We start from the raw sequence: 23,674 nt of genomic DNA, 5'->3' as shown, positions 1-23,674 counted from the left end.
TTGAGATTTGATTCAAAGACTTGACTTCAGGACACACAAAGTTCAGGTGTGCTTGACTACTCCCTTCTATTTTTGCACAAGTTTTTAATCAAGAAAATTAGGGCATTCTTAGGCCATCTCAGTGAGTAAAGGCTGAAATTCTTCACAGCAATATCACTTGATCAGGACATCCTTTTTCTGGGAACAGGTTATTATTACACCTGGACAAGTCTTATCTTTTCAAGTTATCACTATAGGCAACATTTGCTCTATTCACTTGATCATACATGGTTCTCTCAGAGGATCACCCAGAGATGCAATGGTTACAAACACAGTGGCCAGTGTATTTACTCTGCCTTCTTCCTTTGCTTAGTGCACTATTTAGTTGCACAGATGTCAGCTAACACTCCAAAATGCAAAACTACAGATATAAGAACTAATTGTGTCTAAATGTCTCTTCCAAATAGGCACCTTTCATGTAATAGCTATCTTTGCTCATCTACAGTTGCAGCAAGTCTTTAAGTAATTACCACCTGTCTTAAGCAACATTTACGCCCATTTCCTAGACCTCAGTTTTTAAAAACTACTCTAACAGCTATTAATAAAAACCTTCAATAAATAATGTCTTACTACAATTCACAGAAATATTACCCTTGTAACAAAAATCAAAGGTCATAATAGAACCTTACAGGGATAACCATGATATTCCGCTCCAAGAAGATTTTGTCAGCTTCAGGGGTCGTAGGCCCATTGGCACCTTCTGCAATAATCTGAAAGGAATCACAGAAGAGTAACTCAGAGGTATGTTTGTTTCCATCCTTGCTAATTATTGAACATTAGTATTTAAACATGACTTCTCTAGTTTTCATTTGCATTTGAACTCTCCAACTTACTTTTGCTTTAACCTTGTGAGCATTGGCCTTAGTCAACTGCTTCTCGCTGGCAGCAGGGATGAGAATGTCACAGTCCGTTTCCAGAATACTGCCCTCAAGTATCTGTGCTTTAGGGAAGCCCATGATTGTCCCATGTTGCTGTTTCAAGGAAAGAAACCAGGGTGTCTTTAGTGAGTGTACTTGTAGGAATTCCTTCCCTTCTTCTAACTTTCAAAAAAGAAAGGGGAAGCAGCAGTACTAGAAAGACAGAACGCAACATCATTTCTTTTTACTTAGATTAACATAAAAACCAAGTTACAACGAATCACAGAATTGTTAAGATTGGAAAAGACCTTTGAGATCATCGAGTCCAACCATACCTGCCCACAACTAAACCATATCCCTGAGCACTTCAACTATCTGTCTTTTAAATACCTCTAAGGACTGTTACCCAACCAGCACCTCTGCGCAGCATGTTCCAGTGCCTGATAATCCTTTCTGTGAAGAAATCTTTCCTGATATCTAATCTTAATCTCCCCTGGCGCAACTCGAGACCATTTTCTCTTGTCCTATCACTTGTTACTGAGGAGATGAGACCAACACACACCTTGCTACAACCTCCTTTCAGGTAGTTGTAGACAGTGATAAGGTTTCCTCTAAGCCTTTTTTTCTCTAGGCTAAATGATCTCAGCTCCTTCATCTGCTCCTCACAAGACTTGTGCTCAGACCTTTCACCAGCTTCATTGCCCTTCTTTAGACACACTCCAGTACCTCAGTGTCCTTCTGTAGTGAGGGATACAAAACTACACAGGATTTGAGGTGTGGCCTCACCAATACTGAGTACAGGGGAAGGATGACTTCCCTGCTCTGCTGGCCACGCTGTTTCTGATGCAGGCCAGGATGCTGTTGGTATCGGTAACAAAGAGGCTATGACTGAGGCATAACTGTTCTCTGGGCCAAGACACTGATAACCATCTGGGTTCTGAAGTATTTAAAAACAAATAGTCCCCCTCAACTCTTAAAATACACAGCAAATACAACAGTTTTCAGATAACTGAAATGACCCACCAGTCTGCTACGCACAGGATAAGCTGCGTCACATAAAATTTAGAAGTATCATTCTAAAATTCAGTACTACAACGACAGCCTTTGTTTTGAGACAGAATCTTTTCCCTCTTTTGAGAAAGGGAGTGACAAAGACATTCAAATTCTCCCCACATAATGGAAAATGCATCAAATTAGCCTCTTAGAAATTCTAAATAGAAATTCATATTTTATTGCCTGTGTACTGTTCCCTCAAGACTGCTTCACTTGGAAAGTGAAATAAGACCACCACATCCACTTTTCATCATAAAATACATATTTAAGCCACACTGCCAGACAGGCTTTCATTTCTTCACAAACATCCAGAGGGTAAGCAGCAGCAAAAATTCACTTTGAAGTCTTAAATATCCATATGCTTGTGATTTTCAGCCAGGAATCCTTCAGAAGCCTCCTTGCCCTGGTTTCTTGAGACATCCTTCCTGGTTTAGTCATCAGAAAAGCTAAGTAATCATGAACTCCAGTTCTGAAACCAAACTAATTAGCCTGCACTAGTGCAAGACCTTGCCATTCTTCTGAGGGTCAGGTCAAAAGGTGAAAAAAGTGCCATCTCTATACATGTTAGGGATAAGGAGAAAGCCAACACTCTTAAGGTGTTTTGTCAGTATTAGTTGCAGCATGATTCAAATAGCACAGTCATCCTATGCACTTACAAAGCTGACAAAAAAATGAATCTACTTCTGCTCAGCAAAGTTTCATACCAATTTGAAATCTTCTAGCTCCTTCGGGTCAATCCCATCAGGATTCCAGATAGAACCATTGAACTCTCCAACAGCAACACACTTTGCTCCAAAACGATGCAAGTATCTCATAGAATGCAAGCCCACGTTACCGAATCCCTGCAAGTGGAAAGAGAAAGGGAAAAGTAGTTAGTCCTTCAATTACAATGATGGTTACTGCTAAGTCTTATATAGCTTTGAGTTGCTTTAAATAGTTTCTTATCTATTGGCATTAGATGATGGATACAGGAAAGATGGAAGAAATCTACATACATTCTGGTTGGAATATCGCTACAGAAATTACGCATTGTAACCACCAATGTATAGTTGTGCTAAGATTTTTATATGGGAAATGGAGAAGGGAAGCATTAATGCTACTATAACAGTGTCAAGACTATGATATTTATCAACAGGAATATTAAGCGTATCTATTTTATAACTGGGACTGTCTTAGAGGAATTTATGGATTTTGGTATGACCATCCTATGGTTTGACTAACATTTGCAAGCCAAGAAATATTCTCATTTAATTTCAGTAAGAAGGGCTTACAAGTGTAGAACCATCTCAGAACAGAAAGCATTAAACAAGATTATCATTATTCATTCACATACAATTTCTAATGTGGTCCTGTACAAACAAGATTGTCTAAATTTAAATTTAGAGAATCACAGAATGGTTTGAGTTGGAAGGGACCTTAAACTCCATCCAGTTCCAACTTCCGTACCATGGGCAGGGACACCTCAGGTTTGATCAGGTTGCTCAAAGTCTCATCCAACCTGGCATTGAACACCTCCAGGGACAGGGCAGCCACAACTTCTCTGGGCAATCTGTGCCAGTGCTTCACCGCCCTCACAGGAAAACATTTCTCCCTGATATCTCACCTAAATCTGTCCCCCCATTTCAGACTGAAACCATTCTCCTTCCTTTTATCCCAACAATTCCTCATAAAGAGCCACTCCCCAGCTTTTCTGTAGGTCTCCCTTAAGTACTGGAAAGCAGCTATAAGGTCTCCCTGGAGCCTTCTCTTCTCTGGGCTGAACAAGCCCAACTCTCTCAGCCTGTCCCCACATGGGAGGTTCTCCAGTCCTCTGATCATTTTCATGGCCTCCTCTGGAGTGATTCTAACAGATCCATATCCTACCTGTGCTGAGGACTCCAGAACTGGGTACAGTACTCCAGGACAGGCCTCAAAAGAGTGGAGTCAAGGGGCAGAATCCCCTCCCTCAGCCTGCTGGTCACACTGCTTTGCATGCAGCCCAGAATATGGTTTGGCTTTCTGGGCTGCACACGCACATTGCTGGCTCATGTTGAGCTTCTCATCCACCAGCACTCCCAAGTCCTTCTCCTCTGCGCTGCTCTCAATCCATTTTCTGTCTAGCCCGTATTTGTGCTTGCAATTGACCCCAACCATGGACCTTGCACTTGGCCTTGTTGAACTTCATGAGGCTACCTCACAAGTCTGTTTAGGTCCCTCTGGATGGCACCCCTTCCCTCCAGCGTGCCAACCCTGCCACACAGCTTGGTATCATCAGCAAACCTGCTGAGGATTCACTCAATCCTACTGTCCATGTCTGCAACAACCAGTCCCAATATCGCCCCCCTGAGGAATAGTGTTCATCACTGGTCTTCACTTGGACATTGAGCCATGGACCACAACTCATTTGAGTGTGACCATCCAGCCAGTTCCTTATTCACCAAGTGGTCCATCTGTCAAATCCACGTCTCTCCAATTTAGTGACAAGGATGTCATGCAGGATAGTGCCAATTGCTTTGCACAAGTCCTGGTAGGTGACATCAGTTGCTCTTCTCTCAGCCACTACCTTTGTAACCCTGCCACAGAAAGCAATCAAATTAGTCAGTTACAGTTTGCCCCTAGTGAAGCCATGCTGGCTGTCACCTATCACCTCCTTATCTTCCATGTGCCTTAGCATAGTCTCCAGAAGGATATGCTCCATGACCTTGCCAGGCAGAGAGATTAGAGTGACTGGCCTGTAGTTCCCTTCTGCCCCCGACCCCTCTTAAAAACTGGAGGTTTCATTTCCCCTTCTCCAGCCAGTGGGAACGTCACCAGACCGCCATGACTTCTCAAATACAAGGGATAGAGGTTTAGCAACTTCATCTGCCATTTCCTTCAAGATCCATGTATGAGTCTCATCTGGTCCCATGGACTTGTGCACCTTCACGTTCCTTAGATAGTCTTGAACCTGACTGTCTCCCACAGTGTGTGGCCCTCCACTCTCCCAGTCTCTGCCTTTGCCTTCTGCACCTTGGACAGTCTGGCTCGAGCCTTTGCCAGTGAAGACCAAGGCAAAAAAAAAAAATAATCACAAAATACCTCAGCCTTCTCCATACCCTAGAAAACCAATTCTCCCAATTTTTTCTGGAGAGGGTCCACATTTTCCCTAGTCTTCCTTTTATCATCAACACACCTATAAAAGCTTTTCTCATTGCCCTTCGATGTCCCTGGCCTGATTTGATCCTATCAGTGCTTTAGCTCTCCTAACGTGATCCCTGGCTGCTCAAACAACTTCTCTGTGTTCCTCCCAGGCTACCTGTCCTTGCTTCCATTCTCTATAGGCTTCCTTTTTGTGTTCAAATTGGTCCAGGAGCTCCTTGTTCATCCAAGCAGGCCTCCTGGTGTTTTTGGCAGACTTCCTCATTGGGATGCATTGCTCCTGAGCTCAGAGGAGGTAATCCTTGAATATTAACCAGCTTGTTTAGGTTCCTCTTCCCTGCAGGGCTTTATCCCATGGTACTCTACCAAGCAGATCCCTGAGGAGGCCAAAGTCTGCCCTCCTGTAGTCCAGAGTAGTGATAAGGCATATTACTGAATACCAAACCCCCTTGAAAAGTCAACTACATTAATCCTGAAGTCTTACAAACACCAAAAAAATGTGCATTCAAACCTACAATTGGTTTCTACTTTTTCCAACAGCTCATTCCATAGCGGAACAAGAACATAACTCCCAATTCTTCCCCTCTAAAAATTCTTCTATCGCAGAACAGTGCAACAAATTTTGTGTAGGCAGAAAACAGCATCACAACTCGTTGAAAAGTGTACAATCCCTTAAAGCACTCTGTAATAGTATTTCACTTTGTTCTTTGCAGCTTATGTTTATAACGACTGGAGTTTTGACTTTGTGCCTGTAGAGTGCAATCAGAAGTTCACTTTTTAAAACACAGGTCAAAATAAAGGGTACCTATGTTGCTTGAAAAGTGTTTCTAAGGTTTCAGGGTAAAGGTTAACTTGGAAGTCATAAAACCCTAACAGGATTTATTGCTAATAAATGCCTTTTTAAAAGCAGCCCTACTGGAAGTTTGTTTATTGGTTTTTCCCTGCAGTTCAAGGAAAAGTTACCTGAACAGCAAATGTTTTGTCCCCAAATCCAGGAGTCATTCCTAATATACTCATATATGATGCTTCATTGATGAAATTTTCAATCCCATGGAAGACACCACGACCAGTTGCAGATATACGCCCATGGATTCCACCCTGGCTGATGGGTTTACCAGTTACGCATGCATGTGCATTAATATCCTGCAAAACAGTCAAGAACTTGTAAGCTATGGGATTAATCAAAGAACAGCTGGAACAAGGTTTTATACACTTCAGAGATAACGGAAAACGGGGAAACTCTTCAGAGTCAGAACATGATATATTTTAGTTGCATTTATTTTGTAAAAATTATTTCCTTCCTCAGCTTGTGTGAACAGGTTCTCAGAAGTACTCTAGTAGATGATGGAAAAGTTGCGTACTGCAACACTGGATACCGTCTGTAATTTTTGTTGCATTTAAGTGTATGTGAACTTCAGTCTATGGCTAACTAAGTACCATGACATCTCTGTTGCACTGTTAGCAAAGTGCAAACCTTAGACAATTCAAAAAGCTTAGATTTATTTCTCAGAATTAGCTCCTATTACAGCCATAATCTCCATCATTATTCTTGACATTTTATTCTTTTAAAGGGCTCATATATCCTTGGACTGGTCACAGCTAAAGCTGCTTCATTAGTGTTCCTTTACACCAAATAATTACTTTGAAGCAACAGTACAGGCCTAATACCTTCCTGTTGTCAGAGTACATGGATGTTTGATCTCAGAGGAAAATCTATTATACAAAGATCCTATGGGAAAAGCTAGGCAAGCATTTACTACTTTTGTTCAGAAAACCAATATATACCATCAAGACTATTAATTTGGTGGCAGTAAGGTTAAATTTCCCATGTGAGGCAGCCAGCCAAGATAAAACAGACTATTTAAAAACAAACTTTTTTTTCAAATTGAAATTAATAACTTGGAACCATTTCTTCCAGACTAGACACTGTTTGGGCTTCCCTCTCCTGCCACCACTGGTTCCCATGCTCCCCACACCCTGGGAGCACAGTCACACAGTGGCTTGGCAACCAATGCAAGTGAAAGAGTAGAGATGAAAGGGAATCCATTGAAATAAGTCTGCCAGCAGCCGGATGGGTTTCCATTCCAACAGCCACATTCACTGGGAGGCTCCCTCCTCTCCATCACTTGTGCCAAATACATTTGCATGCCTGTGGCATGAGTGCAAGACACTCGGTGAGAGGAAGGAAAGGAACAGACAAAAGTAAGTGGAAAACAGAATGGCAGATGACAACTAGAGCCATAGTGGAAACAAAAACCATTTATTGTTTGAAAGTGATAGTGAGTTAAGCATACAAAGCCAAAGAAAACCCCTCCTCAAAAGCAATTCAGGTGGATGCTGGCCTTGCCACAAAATTCCCAATTCAGTTTTCCAAAATATAGCTATGTTGCTGTCATTAAGCTGTATGCTCCCTCTGCTGGCATATTGACTATCAACAAGATCCTCAGTGCTGCTTTCCTAGGAACAAATTTGCCCTGCTGTCTTGAAGTATTTTTAAGTTTTCATTCTGTTTCAGATTGAAGCTACGTTTCAGCCTTTGTGCATTCAAAGAAGGAAGTATGTTTTACAAATACTCAAAGAAATACAGCCTCCCACCATATAAGAGAATGTATTTATTAAACTCCCTCCACACCCCAAAAGTCAGTTGGATATGCCAGGAAGTACAGACGAATGGAAAGGATGAATTCAATAAAAAACTTTAGCCATACATAAACCACTGATCCAGCAACTTAAGACGGATTTTCTGGAACAGTTAACGAGGTAGTTATTAAAGACTTGCATGGTTTGGCAAGGAAACAGAGCATGAGGCGAGAACAGGTCCAGGTCTTCTTTAAGTCACATATACAAACCACTGTTGATGTCAAAGTCCTAAAAACCTTGTGTTTAAGTCAATCAAAAAAACGTTAAACACATTTGGACCCAAAAGAAAGACCAGGGCTTTTAATAAGAAGCTTGTAAAATGGCTTATGGCTAGCACTAAAGACTTCTGTATTAGTACTTAGTTGGCAAAGTTCAGACACTGAATTTCTGCTCATTTCTTATCCCCTCTCCACCCTGCAATAATATTTTCCTTGCCCCTCTGGCTTTCTGGCTCTGTACGTTAAGTTTCAAGCAGTCTTTCCCTATCTGTTTGTATCTGTTATTTGTTTTTTCCTTTCCACTTCAAGCTCCCTGAAAACATTTGCGTGCAGCCACAATGACTCATCAGGTCTGTAGATTTCTCGGGCAGATCCCTCACTGAAGTTTCTTGCATAGCATCCATCTTTTCTGAATTATGGTTAGTTTCACTTCATTCAATGACCATTTTCAGCTCTTGGTTCCCCTCTCTCCTTCCCCCATGGTCACCTTTATATATTTGGTATTTCTCAATCACCTCTATTTTTGTTCTTGGTGTCTCGAGTAGATACGTATCTGAAACATCTTCCTCTACAAACCCATTTTAATAGATTACCCCACTTTTTACAGCCTTGTCAGAGTTCTCGTCCTCTCTATACCTGGCCATTCTCCACAGTAGTTCACTATGGCTACTGTTCTCCCTTCCACGTAGAAACTCAAAATTAAGTAAACCGTTATTTTTTTTATTTCAATTCTTTAAGTACACAAAATGTACTCAAAACAGAAGTGTACCCAAATCAGAAAAATGCACCTAAAACTCAGGTTTTTTTATTCTTCAAGAAGGATATACCACCATGCAAAGAGAGTCTAGGAATAGAAGAAGTTGGGGTAGCATAATTCAAACAATCTGTAGCCTCAGTAGCTGTTTTCTTTTGTCATTGAAGCATGTGACTGCGTAGGACTACACTACAAGCTGAGAAACTACAAGGCAGAAAAAATGAGAAACTCAGCCATTTAAAAATCTCCTGTATCAGTGTCTAGTTTTCCACCCATTAAAAACTCTGAAAAGCTTCTGTATAAAATTGTATGTGAAACATTAAAAAATAGACCAAATCTTAAACCAGGACATGTGCAGTGAGCCTTCTGTGTCAGTTGTAACATAACAATGCTCTTTATCAGTGAAACACATTTTAGTGCAATGAGTTAAATGTCAAAACTTAATTCTTTGAGGCAGTAGTTTTCTTAAACATTGGAATTTTAAGTTACGATTAAAGGACCAAATTGCCTCTCTGCACATTGAAGTATTTTTGCAGTCAAAATTTTGACTTTTCATCAGGTTTAAACATTTAAAATAAAATATTCACATTTACATGTATGAGTAACAAAAGGCAAGTAATGTTTCCAAGCAATATCCCTATCCAACAGTTCTCCGTAAAAGTGATTTAACTCAACTAATCAGCGTGCCACAGCCTATTCCTCAAGCATTCCTCTCTTCTCCCCTGTAAGATACCACCTTAGGTTGTATCTCAGATCTAGAATAACCTGTGCCACCCCATCCTCCTATTGTTAAAAGCATCAGACTGCACAAAACAAGTATCCTGCCAAAAGACTGTCTCAGCAAAGCCAGGTACATCTTGACCAGACATGCCAGAGTGTGGCATTGGGTGGCTCTAACGCCTTACTACTGGGAGCACCCAGCCTGCTGCATTTCTGAGGTTGGAAAGGACTGCAGGAAGTGAAAAGGAAGTCTCAATTCAAGAGGAGCTGGTAGATGCAAAAGTGCAATAGCTTAGCATATTAACACACGGATATAAAGCTATGGCAAGACTCCTTAGCACAGCATGACCTGCTGGAGCAGCAGAAACATCTGAAAGAGAAGCTAGAAAGTTTGGATTGCGCTGAGAGTAGAGCATTAAGAAAGATGATGTCCATAATACACTTTTCTTGTCAAAAGTATACAGCAAAATTGCTTGGTCAATAGTCACAGTTGATACAGACAAACCAGGCACAAATAACCCCAGCAATATAAGGAGAAAGTTTCTAATTATAGCCCTTAATTGGCCCAATTTAAAAAAAAAAATTACTGCCTTCTGGGAAAAAAAATTGTATCAGTGCCCTTTTGCTTTACATTTTGGAGAATTTGCTGAAGTCTACACTGATTACTTCCTACTGTTGGGGGACCTCAGAGTACTTTACTTTTACAGGTTGTACCAAAATGCACACTGAATTTACATAGTCTCTTAAATGAACGAAAACATGAGCATTTATTTTATAACATTTGTAAATTCAGTAGTCTAAAATGGAAAGATTCAGTACTTTAAGATTATACTAACTATTATGAAATAACAGTTTATCAACTTTTAATTACTAAAGTTGTTAAAGTTAGAGTACTAATAAAAACGAGAGGGAGATGGGAGAAATTGAAACCTATTTTAAACTGAGTATAAGACCTTTATAAACACATTTTCTTCTTGCTGAGGAGTTGCAATCAGTACCATATCAAACAATTTAAGCCTAGCATAACAAAAAAAAAAAAAGAAAGAAACTTAAAGCTATCTTTCCTTAACTGTATCCTAAAAACCTGCCACCAATTAAGTTGTTGGAGTTTACAAGAATATATTTAGATACACATAACTAAATAAAATTATATGATTAAGGAGCATGGTAAGAAATTTCGAGATAAAAAGCCTCTGCTCAAAACTCACATAGTGTCCTATGGTATTGGCATAGGTGTCAGCAATCCAGGACATCTCCCTTTCCCCCGTGCTCATATCAGGAGCAGGCACATCAACACCAGGTCCTGTTGGCAACAGTGAAAATAGCTTTTAACAATCAAACATGAAGACTTATCGTCAACCATTATTCCCTTGGGAACTGTGCAGGGCTTGGCAAAGATGAAGTGTTTTCCCATTTAATCCTCAGTTTATTATGCAACAACAGATTCTTCTGGATTCAATTTAGTTTTAGATGCTGTGTCACATTTGTACAAATCTGTCAACCTCCAATCTTTCACACAAGCTGTTCAGCAAAATGAATGTCAGTTTATCAATAAAAAGAGTAAGATAATACATCAAAAGCTGTTTTTGATGATCACTGTTGTATCACCAGGAAAGGTGCTATCTAGGTATAATTTCTATACACCATAACGGTAATTGGGTTTTTTGCATTAGTGTTTCCTTTTTGTTCCTGCTTGAGTATAAAAATAGAATATAGGCTGTTCCCAGTCGCTGCATTGTAGCGCATACATTTGGTTTTACTGCTCACTTCTAGAAAGATGTTACATCTTGCTTGGTGAAATAAACCTTTGACAGAACTTTCACATCTCTTGTAATAAAAAGAAATTTTGTCTGTTTTTACTAGATAACTAAAAATAGCATTCACCCAACCTATTTAAGATCAGAGGGACTGGCTCAGCAGATTTTCAATGCAACTCTGCCTCTACCAACTTATTTTTTAAAAGTTTGTGAAAGCCATGTAGTACCAACCACAGAGGCAAAAAGGAAGATAAATTTAATCAAATAATTTTAATTGTCACCAGACTAACAATCACTATAGGTGGCATTGTATAGAGTTACACGTGACTAGGGTAATATATCAATAACTGTGTTTACACAGAAGCTTGATTTAGATGACAACCCCCCTGGCTGAAGAGCAAAAAAAATGCAGATAAATGGACATATGTTCCAAGGGGCAGTTAGACATCAGGAACCCACAACAGACCTTTAACTCATTCTGTGCCTTACTATTCACAGGAAGAACCTCCTCCAGGTAAAATCTCCCCATTTAATAACAAGTTGAGCCAGTAACATTTAGCTTTCTCCAGAGGAGACTTTCAGACAGCAACTCCAGACAGCAAGCTCTCAGAACAACTCAAGCTTGAGAGTCCACATGAAACACCTGCTAACATTACAGAAACTGAGTTTCTGTTACAACAGGTACCTATGCTTGCTAGGGGTGAAGCCATCAATGTTTTCTGGGGTGGATCTTCTATTTCCTTCCTCTATTTCCTCAGATATCTGCCAAAAGCCTCAACTGAGGCTACAGGAAACAGTAACAGTGAGCAGTTTGATATTAGAGATTAAAGTTGCAACAAACTCTGTCACAATTATAATCTATGTCTAAAAGAAACCTGATTCATTTTGGATCCAGATTTTGTTGGCTTTCCATACACAAAGGCTGCCAGAAAAACAAAGTTAAGACAGTCCCCTTTAAAATGCACTCAGATGCAGTGACTCAATTCTTCGTGGCTCTTTGGTGGAAGTTCTATACCCAAATAATTTACAGCTCTCAAAAATACCGTTATGTAAGGATACTATCTAGTGGATGATGTGAATGCACATCAAATCACTCAAAAATTTTAATAGTAAAATTGCACAACATACCAATAAAGCCCTTTTTTGCCAGCTCCATGGTAAACCTTCTTGTGATCTTTTCCAATTCATTGTCCTATAGAGAAAACAACAAATACCGCAACAAATTAACAGTGTTTATGAATATTTGCTAGAACTTACGCCCAAGCATAAACAGATGCCCGTTCCTTTTAGAAGAAAGGATGATTCATATAATTTTTATGCCACTCCTTAACAGACCCTTGGTATTCAGGCAGCACAAGGAAACATTTAGCCTTCCTTCCATACATTCTGATCCACGACAAGTCAGGAACGTAGCACAGGAAGAACTTGTGCTCTGCTTGTAGCAGAGATTTCCAGCAAACAAATCTGATATCCTACGTGACAGATTTATAACCAGCAATAGCAATAGCTGGCCTGCCAGTTCAGTCAACACAGGAGAACGACTTCGCACAAATCCTTACAGGAGTTTCAGGCTTAGAGTATCTGTTACGTATTCTAGTTTTCCTTTCTGTAAAACTTACTTTAATTAGGGCAAGAAGGCAAGCCTGCAGTAAACCTTATAAGCCAAGTTAGTTATTATTCACACTGGAACACTGCATAGAAAGGTTTAATGGAGCATAAAACTATTTGTCAAAATAAACAAATACATTAACCTTTTTCAAAGAGTAATTTAATTTAAGCCTTTATTAACAGTATCAACAAAAAAAAAATCAGGTTCCAAATTCTTGTAGACTCTTGACTCTAAGGAAAAATGTAATAAATAATTTAATAAATTAAATAACTGTTTCACTTCTGAAACACAGACCTTTTAAAAACTCTTTTCCTAGCTATTGCATGCACAAGCTAAATTCAGCCTTTACAGAGGGAGAAGTGGCAGGAAGGTTTAGGTAGTCACTAATGCCCTTAGAAGAGCTTTTCTAACTGGCTGGCTTCAGTACGGCAGATAACCAAATTTTTATCTATGATTAAGCTTACTGTGTAGTTCTTGGGATTGATCTTGACACCAGCCTTTGCCCCACCAAATGGCACATCTACAAGAATGCAAAGGAAAATCATTTTACTTTTTCAACAATAAAGGCAGAACACATCAGTAATGTGTGAGTAATTTTATCTTTCATTTTTTGCAGTGAACTTTGTTTTGCCACATTCAGAGCTTCACAGGCATAAGCTATAACCTGATCTAGGTACTCCTATAAAAAGAGAGAATCTTTCAAGAGCAGCTTGAAACTAAGTCTTTGAAACTCAAAAGTTCATTATTTAAATTTTGTATCTTTCAAACCCTGGTATTTGGCACTTGTAGAAACAATAGGTTTTACTGTTTTACATTTTAGTGGTTTAGTTCAAAAATTTTACTTTGCAAGTCAAGTATGTCTATATGGATATTAAGAAAGTATTTTGTTCTCTTACACGTAATGTGCAGATTCTTTCCAAACTCTGCTACAATTTAGCAGCTATGTATGAATTATACTTCATTATAATCCATAAAGGAATTTTATACTTCTCTCCACAGCTCTCCTGCCTGAATCCTCTACAGCCTCCATCTGTTCCCCCTAAAATTAGTCCCCTCCTAATCTAAGTTAGTCATACTTTGATTTGAGTTCAAGAGGTAGTACTATTACTTTGGTCACTATATATTTTTCCCATCTTGCTACATATTTTAGCCAGAGATGAGTGTATAAAACTTGAATTAATCCTTTAGATGTTTGGTTTTCTTTCTGTAAATTACATCAGTACTGACTGCAATTAAAGATTGTATCTCTTGCTTGAAAAATTATCACTTACCAACCACAGCACATTTGTATGTCATCAGAGATGCTAAGGCTTTGACTTCATCCACACTAACATCCAAACTGTAACGAATACCTGCAAAAGACATGAGAAAAAAGGAATTCACTGAACAACTTCATAGGTATAAATTAGGAATGCTAATTCTACAACCACGTATAACAGGCAGAGATGCAATTTATCAACTTACATGCTTCAAGACTTAAAGAACAATTTCCCATTTTCCTACTTAATTTTCTATCTTCGTAGAAAATAAAGACTACAGTAACCCTCTATTAAGCAGTTTAATAGCAGTGCTCAACTTTGGAACAAAAGTAAATACTCCTCGAGAGGAAGATGAGCCAAGCTGAAAGGTAACTAGGAGCAGAGTTTAAGAGACTGATAAAATTCAGCATCATTCTGTAACATGTTCAGCTTTGGACTTCATTCATTGTATATACAAGATGAACTTTATTCCTGAACATAACTTATCCGTACAGGTTATAATCACAATCTCTTCACTGGAGTAATGCAAGCTCTTTTATGAGCCTTGCAATACACTGGCTGTGGTTCAACAAAGCCTGATGTAGCCTCAGGGCTTTGGCTACCAGGCACAGCCACATAACAGAAAGCAGCAAGCCACTCCGCTAATTTAAGTTTGTTCAAACCATTTTGATGGAGTAACTCTACCCCAGCAAGCATGTGTGACCAGGCCACCCATTTACACTCGTGTGGAAGCCAGCCCACGCCTGCATTCCCTGCTCTGAGTCACCCAGCAGAACCACAAGCTGACAACTGGTCCAGAAGAGAGTTCAATTTGCTGTGGTCTGATAGCAGCTTGGATGGAAAACAGGTGACCCCAGCCTTGAAGACAGTTCAAAACTGAGTGGAAAAGAATTATGCAAAGGTAGGGAGATGTTTCACCTGCCTGACTACTACCCATCTTCTAAAAACATGTTGTAGCTGTCCAATAGATTGACTGAAATAAAAGTTCAAATTCACATATTTTGGAGGTAGTTCCAAGGCAAAAATATTTTTAAGTTAATTGATAGGGCCCATATACAGAACTACAGCAGCTCAAACACAATGTTTAATATCACAATGCCCCAAGTCACGCGGCCACAGGAAGATCCCTACATGCATCAGCTTCTATCCAAGCTTTTCCTACATCACTAAAATACAACAGGAAGAATTTATTATCCCTACCGCTGCTCCCGAAATCCTTGGCTGTAGGCTATGCCAATTTGCATGGTAGTTTGTAGGAGGTACAGAGTGTCCTTTAGATGCAAGGCAAGGCACCACGAATTTCCTATTATGCAAAGAGAAGACCATATTCAGGTCCTCGTGAGTGAAAAAAGGCCAGCATCCATTATCCAAACTAAAGCACTGTGCTGCTATGGAAGCCATTCCTGAATGCTCTGGAAACAATCCCAGTTTCAAAGGAACTGAGAGCTGCTCAAATAAATCTCAGGGCCAAGTGCTGCTTTCTTTTGTGAATTCAAATTAGTAAAAGAAAGCACCAGGCCTCTGCAAAACTGAATTTAAATTTAGTGGGGAAGGGTGGTCACCAACAGCAAACTGTTTTCTGACTTTGGAGCTGTAAGGTGTTTACGCTTGTGCTTTCAGGAACCTCCTCATAGGAGGCAAGGTTCAAAATTCAAGTGGAATCTATCAGAGCCCAACTGACCAAAGTTATAACGTACACATTTAACACCCCTTACTCGGACCCTTCAGGAGTGTTTATCCTTCTGTGAAGCCCCGAGCAAGAACAAACACTACCTATGGCACTGACTGTCCTGCTTGGGGACACTGTTCCCTCTCGGCTGAGCAGGCACTCTGGGGACAGGTCTCATTTGAGCATTGCTCAAGCCAGCCAAGTCTGAAGCTACAGAGATGAACTCTGCCCCTCCACCCCAGCTGAACTGGGTCACTGTGTATTTACTCAGCCTACATATTTATTCAAACTCCAGGCTGCATACACAAAGCAGTTTTGCTCTAGCTACACTCCTATGGCACACAAAACATTGTTTATTGACATGTTGAAAGCAGCAGGAGGCTAAATAGTTTGGGATAGCTATTTTGTACAGGTTTACCAGGGAAGCAAAATACAAAAGGAGAGAGCAGCCCCTTCCGCACATCATAAGGAAGATGAATAGGCATCTGAAAAGGTGAACAAGCAGCAGTTTCACTGGAAGACTCAAACACATGCAAAACAGTTACATCTCCACGTTTTCCATTAAAAGTCAAGGACTACTGTAACAAAAATTAAACACTTATACAAAGGGAAATGGGGAAGAAGCCCCAAGACTAACAAAGCACTGAAAGGCTTCTAACCGAGATGCCCGTTTGTCACCCATGTAAATATACCAGAGCTGGGGAAACTTTTAGACTTGAGGCCAAAACTGTACTTTTTTTGGACAAGTTCATATTTTGGAGCAAGATTTAGCTTCTCTTTTTTAATCTTTTAAACAGCTTTAATTTTAAAGGTTTGTTTGCTGTTCCTGTCTCCTTAGGTGAGGGACTAAGGCATTCAGACTTCCTCAGCCACTTCACTCCAGTTTTTCGGCTAAAAGCTTCCATTAAAGCATCAGGCATAGTTCAGGGTGTGGATTCCAGGCTACCTGACAGGTGTGATGATTCTCCCCCCTTCTGTGGCATAGGTGGATAACAAGACATGCTAACATTTCATCCTTTTTTACAATTTGGCCAGCTACCGTTTTCCAGGAATTGTCATTACTCCACAGGAGCCCCACCTCCTGACAGGGCAGTTATTTGTGCTAAGCTATTAGAACTGATGAGAAGCAGGCATCTGAGAATGTTGTACATTCCATCTGCCAGGGGACGAACAAAGATAAAAGACTTAATTTCTTTTCTATTGGGACATCAGTGAAATTTAGTTTGACAGCTTCCTAATTTGGCAGGAGTATTGCCATGCATTTGCATGGCTCTTCTGGCAGTATTACTATGCATTCAATAGCCGGAGTCTAAAAATGGACTGCATACAGATAAAATACTGGTGGTTTGTGTTTTTTTTTTTTTTTTTTTTTTTAAATGATTCTTAATACATAAGCAAAAAAAAGTCACTGCTATGCAGCGAGATTACGACTTTTTTAAACCCTGGCAAGTCCCATGCAGTCAGTCTCTGGAAACTTGTGACTTACAGCAAACTAGCTACAAAAAATAGTTCGAAGAAAGCCTCAAGTTACAGTATGACTCACTGCCATGGAAAATGCTTTTCACTGGAAAACATACCAATTCTTGTTCTAGTTGAAAATTCTCTTTCCTTGCCACACCCCGAGAAGTTAAACTGTGCTGAGAGAGACCTTGTTTATCTATGCACAAGACTTGCTAGACAAGGAAGTGTTCTCATTTTAATTTTGTTTCATTACTGCTCAGTATAAAGAGAAGGCTTTATCATCACATTGCAGCGTCTATGCTTTTAGAACTTTATGATCTGTATTTTGGAGATTATATACTTCACTCAGCTATCACCTCTTGCGCGAAGCAAAATAATCGTTTTGGCTAAAGTAAAGCATGCTCGTGATTTAAACTTCCTGGGGTAGATGCTATGGATTAATTTTACACTTTTCCAAAGGGAGGTAGCAAAGCACTTGAAATACAGTAATTTTTTTAATAAATGTCAAAGTAGCAGTTATCAGTAAGACTATTTTGGTTTCTATAATAATAGCAGTCAGTTATTTTAATCAGCAGGTTTGTACTAAGGAGTGTGCTAACAGGCATCTAACAAAGATGTTGACTTCAGAGAAAACTGACACCACATCCCACGAAATTTACGTTGCACGGATTTCAGTATGGTCTGTCATGTTCAGTGTGTTTGTTGCTCTTCCTTAGAAAACACGGAGTAGAGAATCACGAACTTTTCAAAGATGACTACTATCTTTCCAATATGCTTAAAAACCTACACTTAGGAAAGTCAGTGTAATTATTTCCTGATCTTCCAGTGCAGTCATCTTACACCACAGTGTCTGCTATGGCCTCACCACTAACATGCATGAAGCATTCAAAGAGAAGTCTCAAAACTAAAGTTGCCATAGTAACAGTTCAGCCCTAAACACTTTGTAAACTACTCCAGCACTAAATATCTTGCAAATCTTTGCAAGTCTCTCAAGTTCCCCAGTACACAAACCAGATTTGCGTCTCAGTCTGGATTATTAATATCTAACCAAGGCTTTTGTCCTGCTCTGACTTTGGTGTTTTCTTCTATGATCACCTTCTGATCCTTGAAGCTAATCTGTCCCCTTTACAGTGGAGGATTCTTGTTAAAACAGTGCATTAGTTTCACTCATTTCTATTTCCAAATACCTCCTTATCAGAAGTGTTTCAGGGCAGCAGCTATCCTACACCATCCACATAGCACTTGGCAAAACACACCTGTTGATCTCATTTGATACTTTTTATGACTGACTACAGTCATCTTAATCTCCTAATTAGCCACACTTGATTCTGCAGTGCTTCTATGAGTTAACAGCTTGCCTGACCCTGTCCAAAGCCTGACATCATATCCGGAGTCAAAAGAAGCTTCAGGGAAGATGCTCATCTTGCTCAAACTATTCAGCAAAATCCCCAAACAAAAATCCATAAATCAGCTCCAGCATTTACTATAACACCTTAGTTCCTTGATGTTTTAGCTCTGAATTATGTATTACATTTACATGTAGATGAAGTTGGGAAGTAAGAGAGACTGATCATGCTACTATCAAACTCTATGTAATCACTGACACCTAACATAGCAGGAACCAATGCTCTAAGAAATCCTTAGGCTCTTTCAGAACAATTACATTTTTCTAGATCCAGAAAAAAAAACCAGCCTCCCCTACAAGGAAACTGATCAGCCTTATTTAATCATTTGGAAAGTGTGATAAACAGTATAACGACAAATGTGTAGTTATTGAAGACAAAGAAATTCCAGGCAACCCTAATAAAGCAAGATGAGTAACTCTGTGCTGGAAAACAAGAACATTCCTAAATTCAACTCACCAACTGCCAAGAGAAGAGACAAAAATATTTCTCTCTTCCTACACAGCATTAGCCAGCCATAACCTGGCGCAGGAAAGGGATTCCCATACGGACACATCCCACCATTCCAATTCAACAAGAAGTATCTAATTCAGTAGATATCAAGGTAGTCAACCAGAGAGAACACTTCAGTATACCACTTCTCGTGTACTTGTAATACGCTTTTATATTTGAAATATACTTAAACATGTACCCATATACATTTATATCATCCCATGCCAAGAAAGGCAAGTGTGGTGCCCTAGGAAGATTCTGCATTACACATGCAAATATGGCAAATTTAGTATTCCACCAGGCAAGCACATATTTCCTGAATCCATGCACTTAGAATATGGTTACGGAGTCTCACCTACAGAACTACCTCAGCCCTACATAGAGGCTTAGGTTGCTCACTAAACTGCACTCAACTCTGCAGTAACAAGGGCTGATACAGGGAGATGCAGTAACGCTATTTCCACACAGATATGAAAGCCGTGTGCATGGGTGTGTGCAGAGGGTGGAAATAACACACAAACTGGCCCTGGCAAGTCCAAATGCCATAGAGGCCACAAAACAATAAGCCACCACAGTGCTGGTATGAAGCAGGAAAATTCCACGTTCTGCCTGTGAGTTTACCTCATAACAAGATGGAGCTGTTGCAATTCACACAACAAAATATCTGTCAGGATAACTCAGAGAATAGGAGGCAGACAATCATGTAAGAGGTTCCCCTCCTCACTCTCTCCAACATGTGTTTATCCAGAAAGCCCGATGCTGAGAGAGGTATGATCTCTCTATAAATAGACAAGAAGCTAACAGTAGCAAGGGAAAACAACTATTTAAGATCAAGGACAAAGCCGGCTACTGCACAAACAACATGAGCTGATCATAAGAAAAAGCCGAGACTGAAAGGATTCACAACCAGGAGAGTAAGGCATAACCTCATGCACGAATATCAGAGGTGGCAACAAAACAGACATGGTTCACAGAACTGCAACTAGTTTATTAAAGTACAGCAAAAGGACAGGACACTCATTCCATCTCTTTTTTTCAATTTGCAATTGCAATGTATACCCACGGCTGTACTAATTGTCAGTTCAGTAAGCTCTACAGTAAGAAAAATAAAAAACATACAAGCTGTAGCTGTAACACTGCAAGTGTTGTCACAGTTACACTAATTACTTTTTTTTCTGTAAAACTCCCCTATTGCTTTGGCCTTCGATCAGTTTCCAGAGTTTAGTGGGATTACAGAGGCTCTATGTCATAGTTCCATGTGTTGCATGGTCCTCAGGGTACATTTCTGTGGGCCAAAGACACAACCTCAGAACTTTTAACCATGCATGACTTAAAACAGCAAATCCAACAATACAAACCCAGGATAAACAGAGCTCTGAAGTGAAGATACTTTTCAGCACCAACTCTTATTTCCCCCATCTACAGAGGGGAATAAACGACGACACAGTAGCCAACACATGGAGTTGTAATGGTCCAACCCTTGCATGTCAAGCTTCTTTTGCAAGTCCAGTTACCATCATGACGTATGTACAGCTTCAGACAAGATAATGTGTACAACAAAGGCTATTTGATGACCAGGCACCAAGATGAGCATCAGTCACAGACGCCACAATCAGAAAACTGCAGCAAGAATAGCATGAGTAAGTGCCACCTTATGCAGCAAGCAGCATATTAACACAAACTCAAAAGACAAGCAAGGAGGATAAATCCCGACAGGCAGAAGAAAAGCTGTCCAAACCTGGAGACAGGGAGGTTTTGTAATGCAGAATAGTTCCTTCCACTAATCAGCCAAGGCAGCACCACACAGGAAGGCAGATTCATTCACCTCCCAGCCAAATGCATTAAAAACTATGAATCCCCTGCCTTTATATACAGACTGAACTCTGAAGCAACATACAACAGTTTTTCAAAATTCCTATATAAGTTAAAGTTGGACTAAGTCTAGTCTGACGCTAAGATTGCGTTAAAGCCTTTTGGAGCTCAGGAAGCCACTGAGATTTGGTTAAGGCAAGTGGAAACAAAAGGTTAGGCTGTTCACCAACTCTGATACATTTGGTTTCATTGATAACAGACTTGCTGTGACAGTCAGCAAGCACTGTGATGAACAGCCTAACTGGTTTTACACCTTTCATAGGACCCGATCAGGTTATCTACAAATATTCAGTGTTTTCAGTGGGAACTGCCACACAGAGTCTCTGTGCTCAGCCATCTCATTTCCTGTAGCCTGTTGGGCTCAGTTTGGTTCTCCAGGCAGCTGTCAGTGCAGTGAACAAGAGCAGCTGTGGTTTCCTGTTAGTGCTGGCCGCTAGCATGCAAGTCACCGCGTCAGCAAGGGAAACAGTGATCTGACCCACAATACTATTTCAGCAACACCCAGCGTCAGTCCGGTCGTAAGTCTGGATCGTAAGCAATTCCAGTTCCAGCACACAAGAAAACTGTGTATCTCCATGTTCACAATGGGATGAGGAGGCATCTAACTACATTTTCCCTTCCAGCAAACAGTAACACTGCAGAAAATGGGAGTCTTTAAAACCTGGACTTGCACGCTGGGCACACTGTGAGCCCTACCACTTCAATGGGTATATTCATGACCGTTCTGTAACGATTCCCAAAGCACGGAAGAGAAGGACACCGAAAGACAAAAGAATCACCACCTTCTCAAGTTGCAAAGTTTTGCAACCTTCAAAGTATAATCAAGGATCAATTTCTACAACAATTACCAAGGTAAGCACCACATAACAAGAAATGTTATTTCTGGGTTCTCTCCAGAAGGAAAAAAATCCCCCTGGATTATAAAGCGAAAAGAAATCTTATTTCAGTACCTAGTGCCAGTTTTCCTGAAAAGCCTCTTCTCTTAACACAATGAAGAATCACCTGCACCACTGTATAGCAACTCTGTCCAACAATAAAGATAATTTGTGTTTCTACACCTGTTTTGAGGGGAGGGAAGAGAATAGGAAAAGCCACTAAATAGTTTCCTATTTGTATTAGCTGTGCTTTAGGCTGTTAGAACGTAGAATATTAAGAGCATCATACTTCTTCAATAGAATTATGACAGCCAAATCTCCCACCAAGGTGTAGAAGTCTGCTTGTGCAAAAGATGCAAGACTGATTTCAAATCTGCTCTCATCCAGCCTATCCCACATGGTCTGTCATTCCATGTATGCACCAGGCCACACTCCCCCATCCAGTCAGAAGCCCTGCTGTCAAATCAGGCCTCTTCTGGCATTCACTCTGCCAAGTTATTTTGACTTGCAGGCAATAGAAGGAGGTACAGAAGGACTACTAGCCAAGGAGCTGCTTCAGGTCTACTGGCAGGTATCTGCAGGCACCTGAGAGTTTTAAACTTGCTTCCAGAAGATCAACCTCACGTTAAGAAGTTTGGCACTTTCCAGATTTGGGCTGGAATACTAAGCAGGGGCTGAGGTTTCACCCTATAAAAGAATGAGCAGGCAAAGAAATTGAAAGAGACGTCTGTGACAGAAGGAACACAATCTAACTACAAATAACTAATCTATTTAGCTGTAACCTTAAGCTAAAAAAACTTAAAAGAAACAGCAGGTGCTGCTAAAGTGCAGATAATTCAAATGATTATTTAGTCCATTTCCTCAAGTAATTGAGCAGCCTTCGGGTTTAGAGCATTTAATTCAAGATTTTTCAATCTGATTTAAGGCATAAATTCTTCATTGGTTCATGGTTAAAGCTTTAAATAACCTTATAAACAGTGTATAGAAGTAACATGCAATCACTAATGAAGTATTTTAGTGTGGGTGTATAAAAAGAAAAGAGGAACAAAGTTAAAGGAAGACAGCCTTTAAAAAGCCTAAAACCATTTGTTTTCTTGCATTCTACACTTGAATTTTAAAGTGCACTTTGATCTTTTGTCTTATCTGCATACAGAACAGTATTTAATATTCTTTAAACAGAATCTTATACCTGAGCTTATTGATAAGTAATAAGTGGGTACACCATATACTTTCTCTGCAAATGCACCTATAGATGAAAAGCCAAATTTTATTACATTTGCTCTACCATGTAACCCTCAAGAAATACAAGAGATGAGCATTTGAAGTACAATGCTCCTAAAAAGAATGACAGAGATGACAAAGCATCCCTACATGCTAGTGATTACCTAGCAGTAACAGAAAGCTCTCTCATTCTTAGTATAAAACACAAGATACTTTAAAAAAATTGGTACGGGAAGCCTTATTTTCTTAAATTTACTTTTCGGTAAGCGCAAAGTTAAAGTCCAGAATTCTGTATCTGAAAAGTTCTGAAAGCCGTGTACCTCCTACGGCTCTGCAAACCTTCCAGATGCCAACTCTCCCATTCTTTTAAAGGATGGTCTTATGGTGTTTCGTGTTTCTTGCTGGTGTGAATTACTTGCATTGAGCACAAAACACTTCAGTAAGTTCTCCCATATCACACTGCTATGGAGTTTGAGTTGTATTTCACTGGGCTTTGCAGCTTTTTCCCTGTAGAATCTACTAGCATTTTGGTTTAAAAATCACTTGTAGACAAACACTCAAGTTTTTGGTGTATTTTCAGTAGATCCAATGAGCCACAAAGGCAGAAATATCTTTACCACCCCTTTTCTTTGCAGTTCAGGTAGAAATGTTCTACTTT

At 39.9% G+C, this 23,674-nt stretch overlaps 1 protein-coding gene across 1 annotated transcript in view; it reads right to left on the bottom strand.

Moving 5' to 3' along the window:
- Positions 1-23,674, bottom strand: part of GLUD1 (glutamate dehydrogenase 1) — a 31,465-nt gene that overhangs the window by 5,465 nt on the left and 2,326 nt on the right. Inside the window, exons 2-9 of the mRNA XM_009567505.2 lie at positions 14,036-14,116; positions 13,229-13,284; positions 12,284-12,347; positions 10,607-10,701; positions 6,030-6,209; positions 2,654-2,791; positions 873-1,010; positions 669-749 (exon numbers count right to left, since the gene is read on the bottom strand). Coding sequence (XP_009565800.2) covers positions 669-749; positions 873-1,010; positions 2,654-2,791; positions 6,030-6,209; positions 10,607-10,701; positions 12,284-12,347; positions 13,229-13,284; positions 14,036-14,116 — 833 coding nt within the window. The remainder of the gene's footprint in view (positions 1-668; positions 750-872; positions 1,011-2,653; positions 2,792-6,029; positions 6,210-10,606; positions 10,702-12,283; positions 12,348-13,228; positions 13,285-14,035; positions 14,117-23,674) is intronic.

The sequence above is a fragment of the Cuculus canorus genome, chromosome 7, assembly GCF_017976375.1.
Source record: "Cuculus canorus isolate bCucCan1 chromosome 7, bCucCan1.pri, whole genome shotgun sequence".
Lineage (NCBI taxonomy): Eukaryota > Metazoa > Chordata > Aves > Cuculiformes > Cuculidae > Cuculus > Cuculus canorus.
This window is presented reverse-complemented; position numbering and strand designations above follow the sequence as displayed.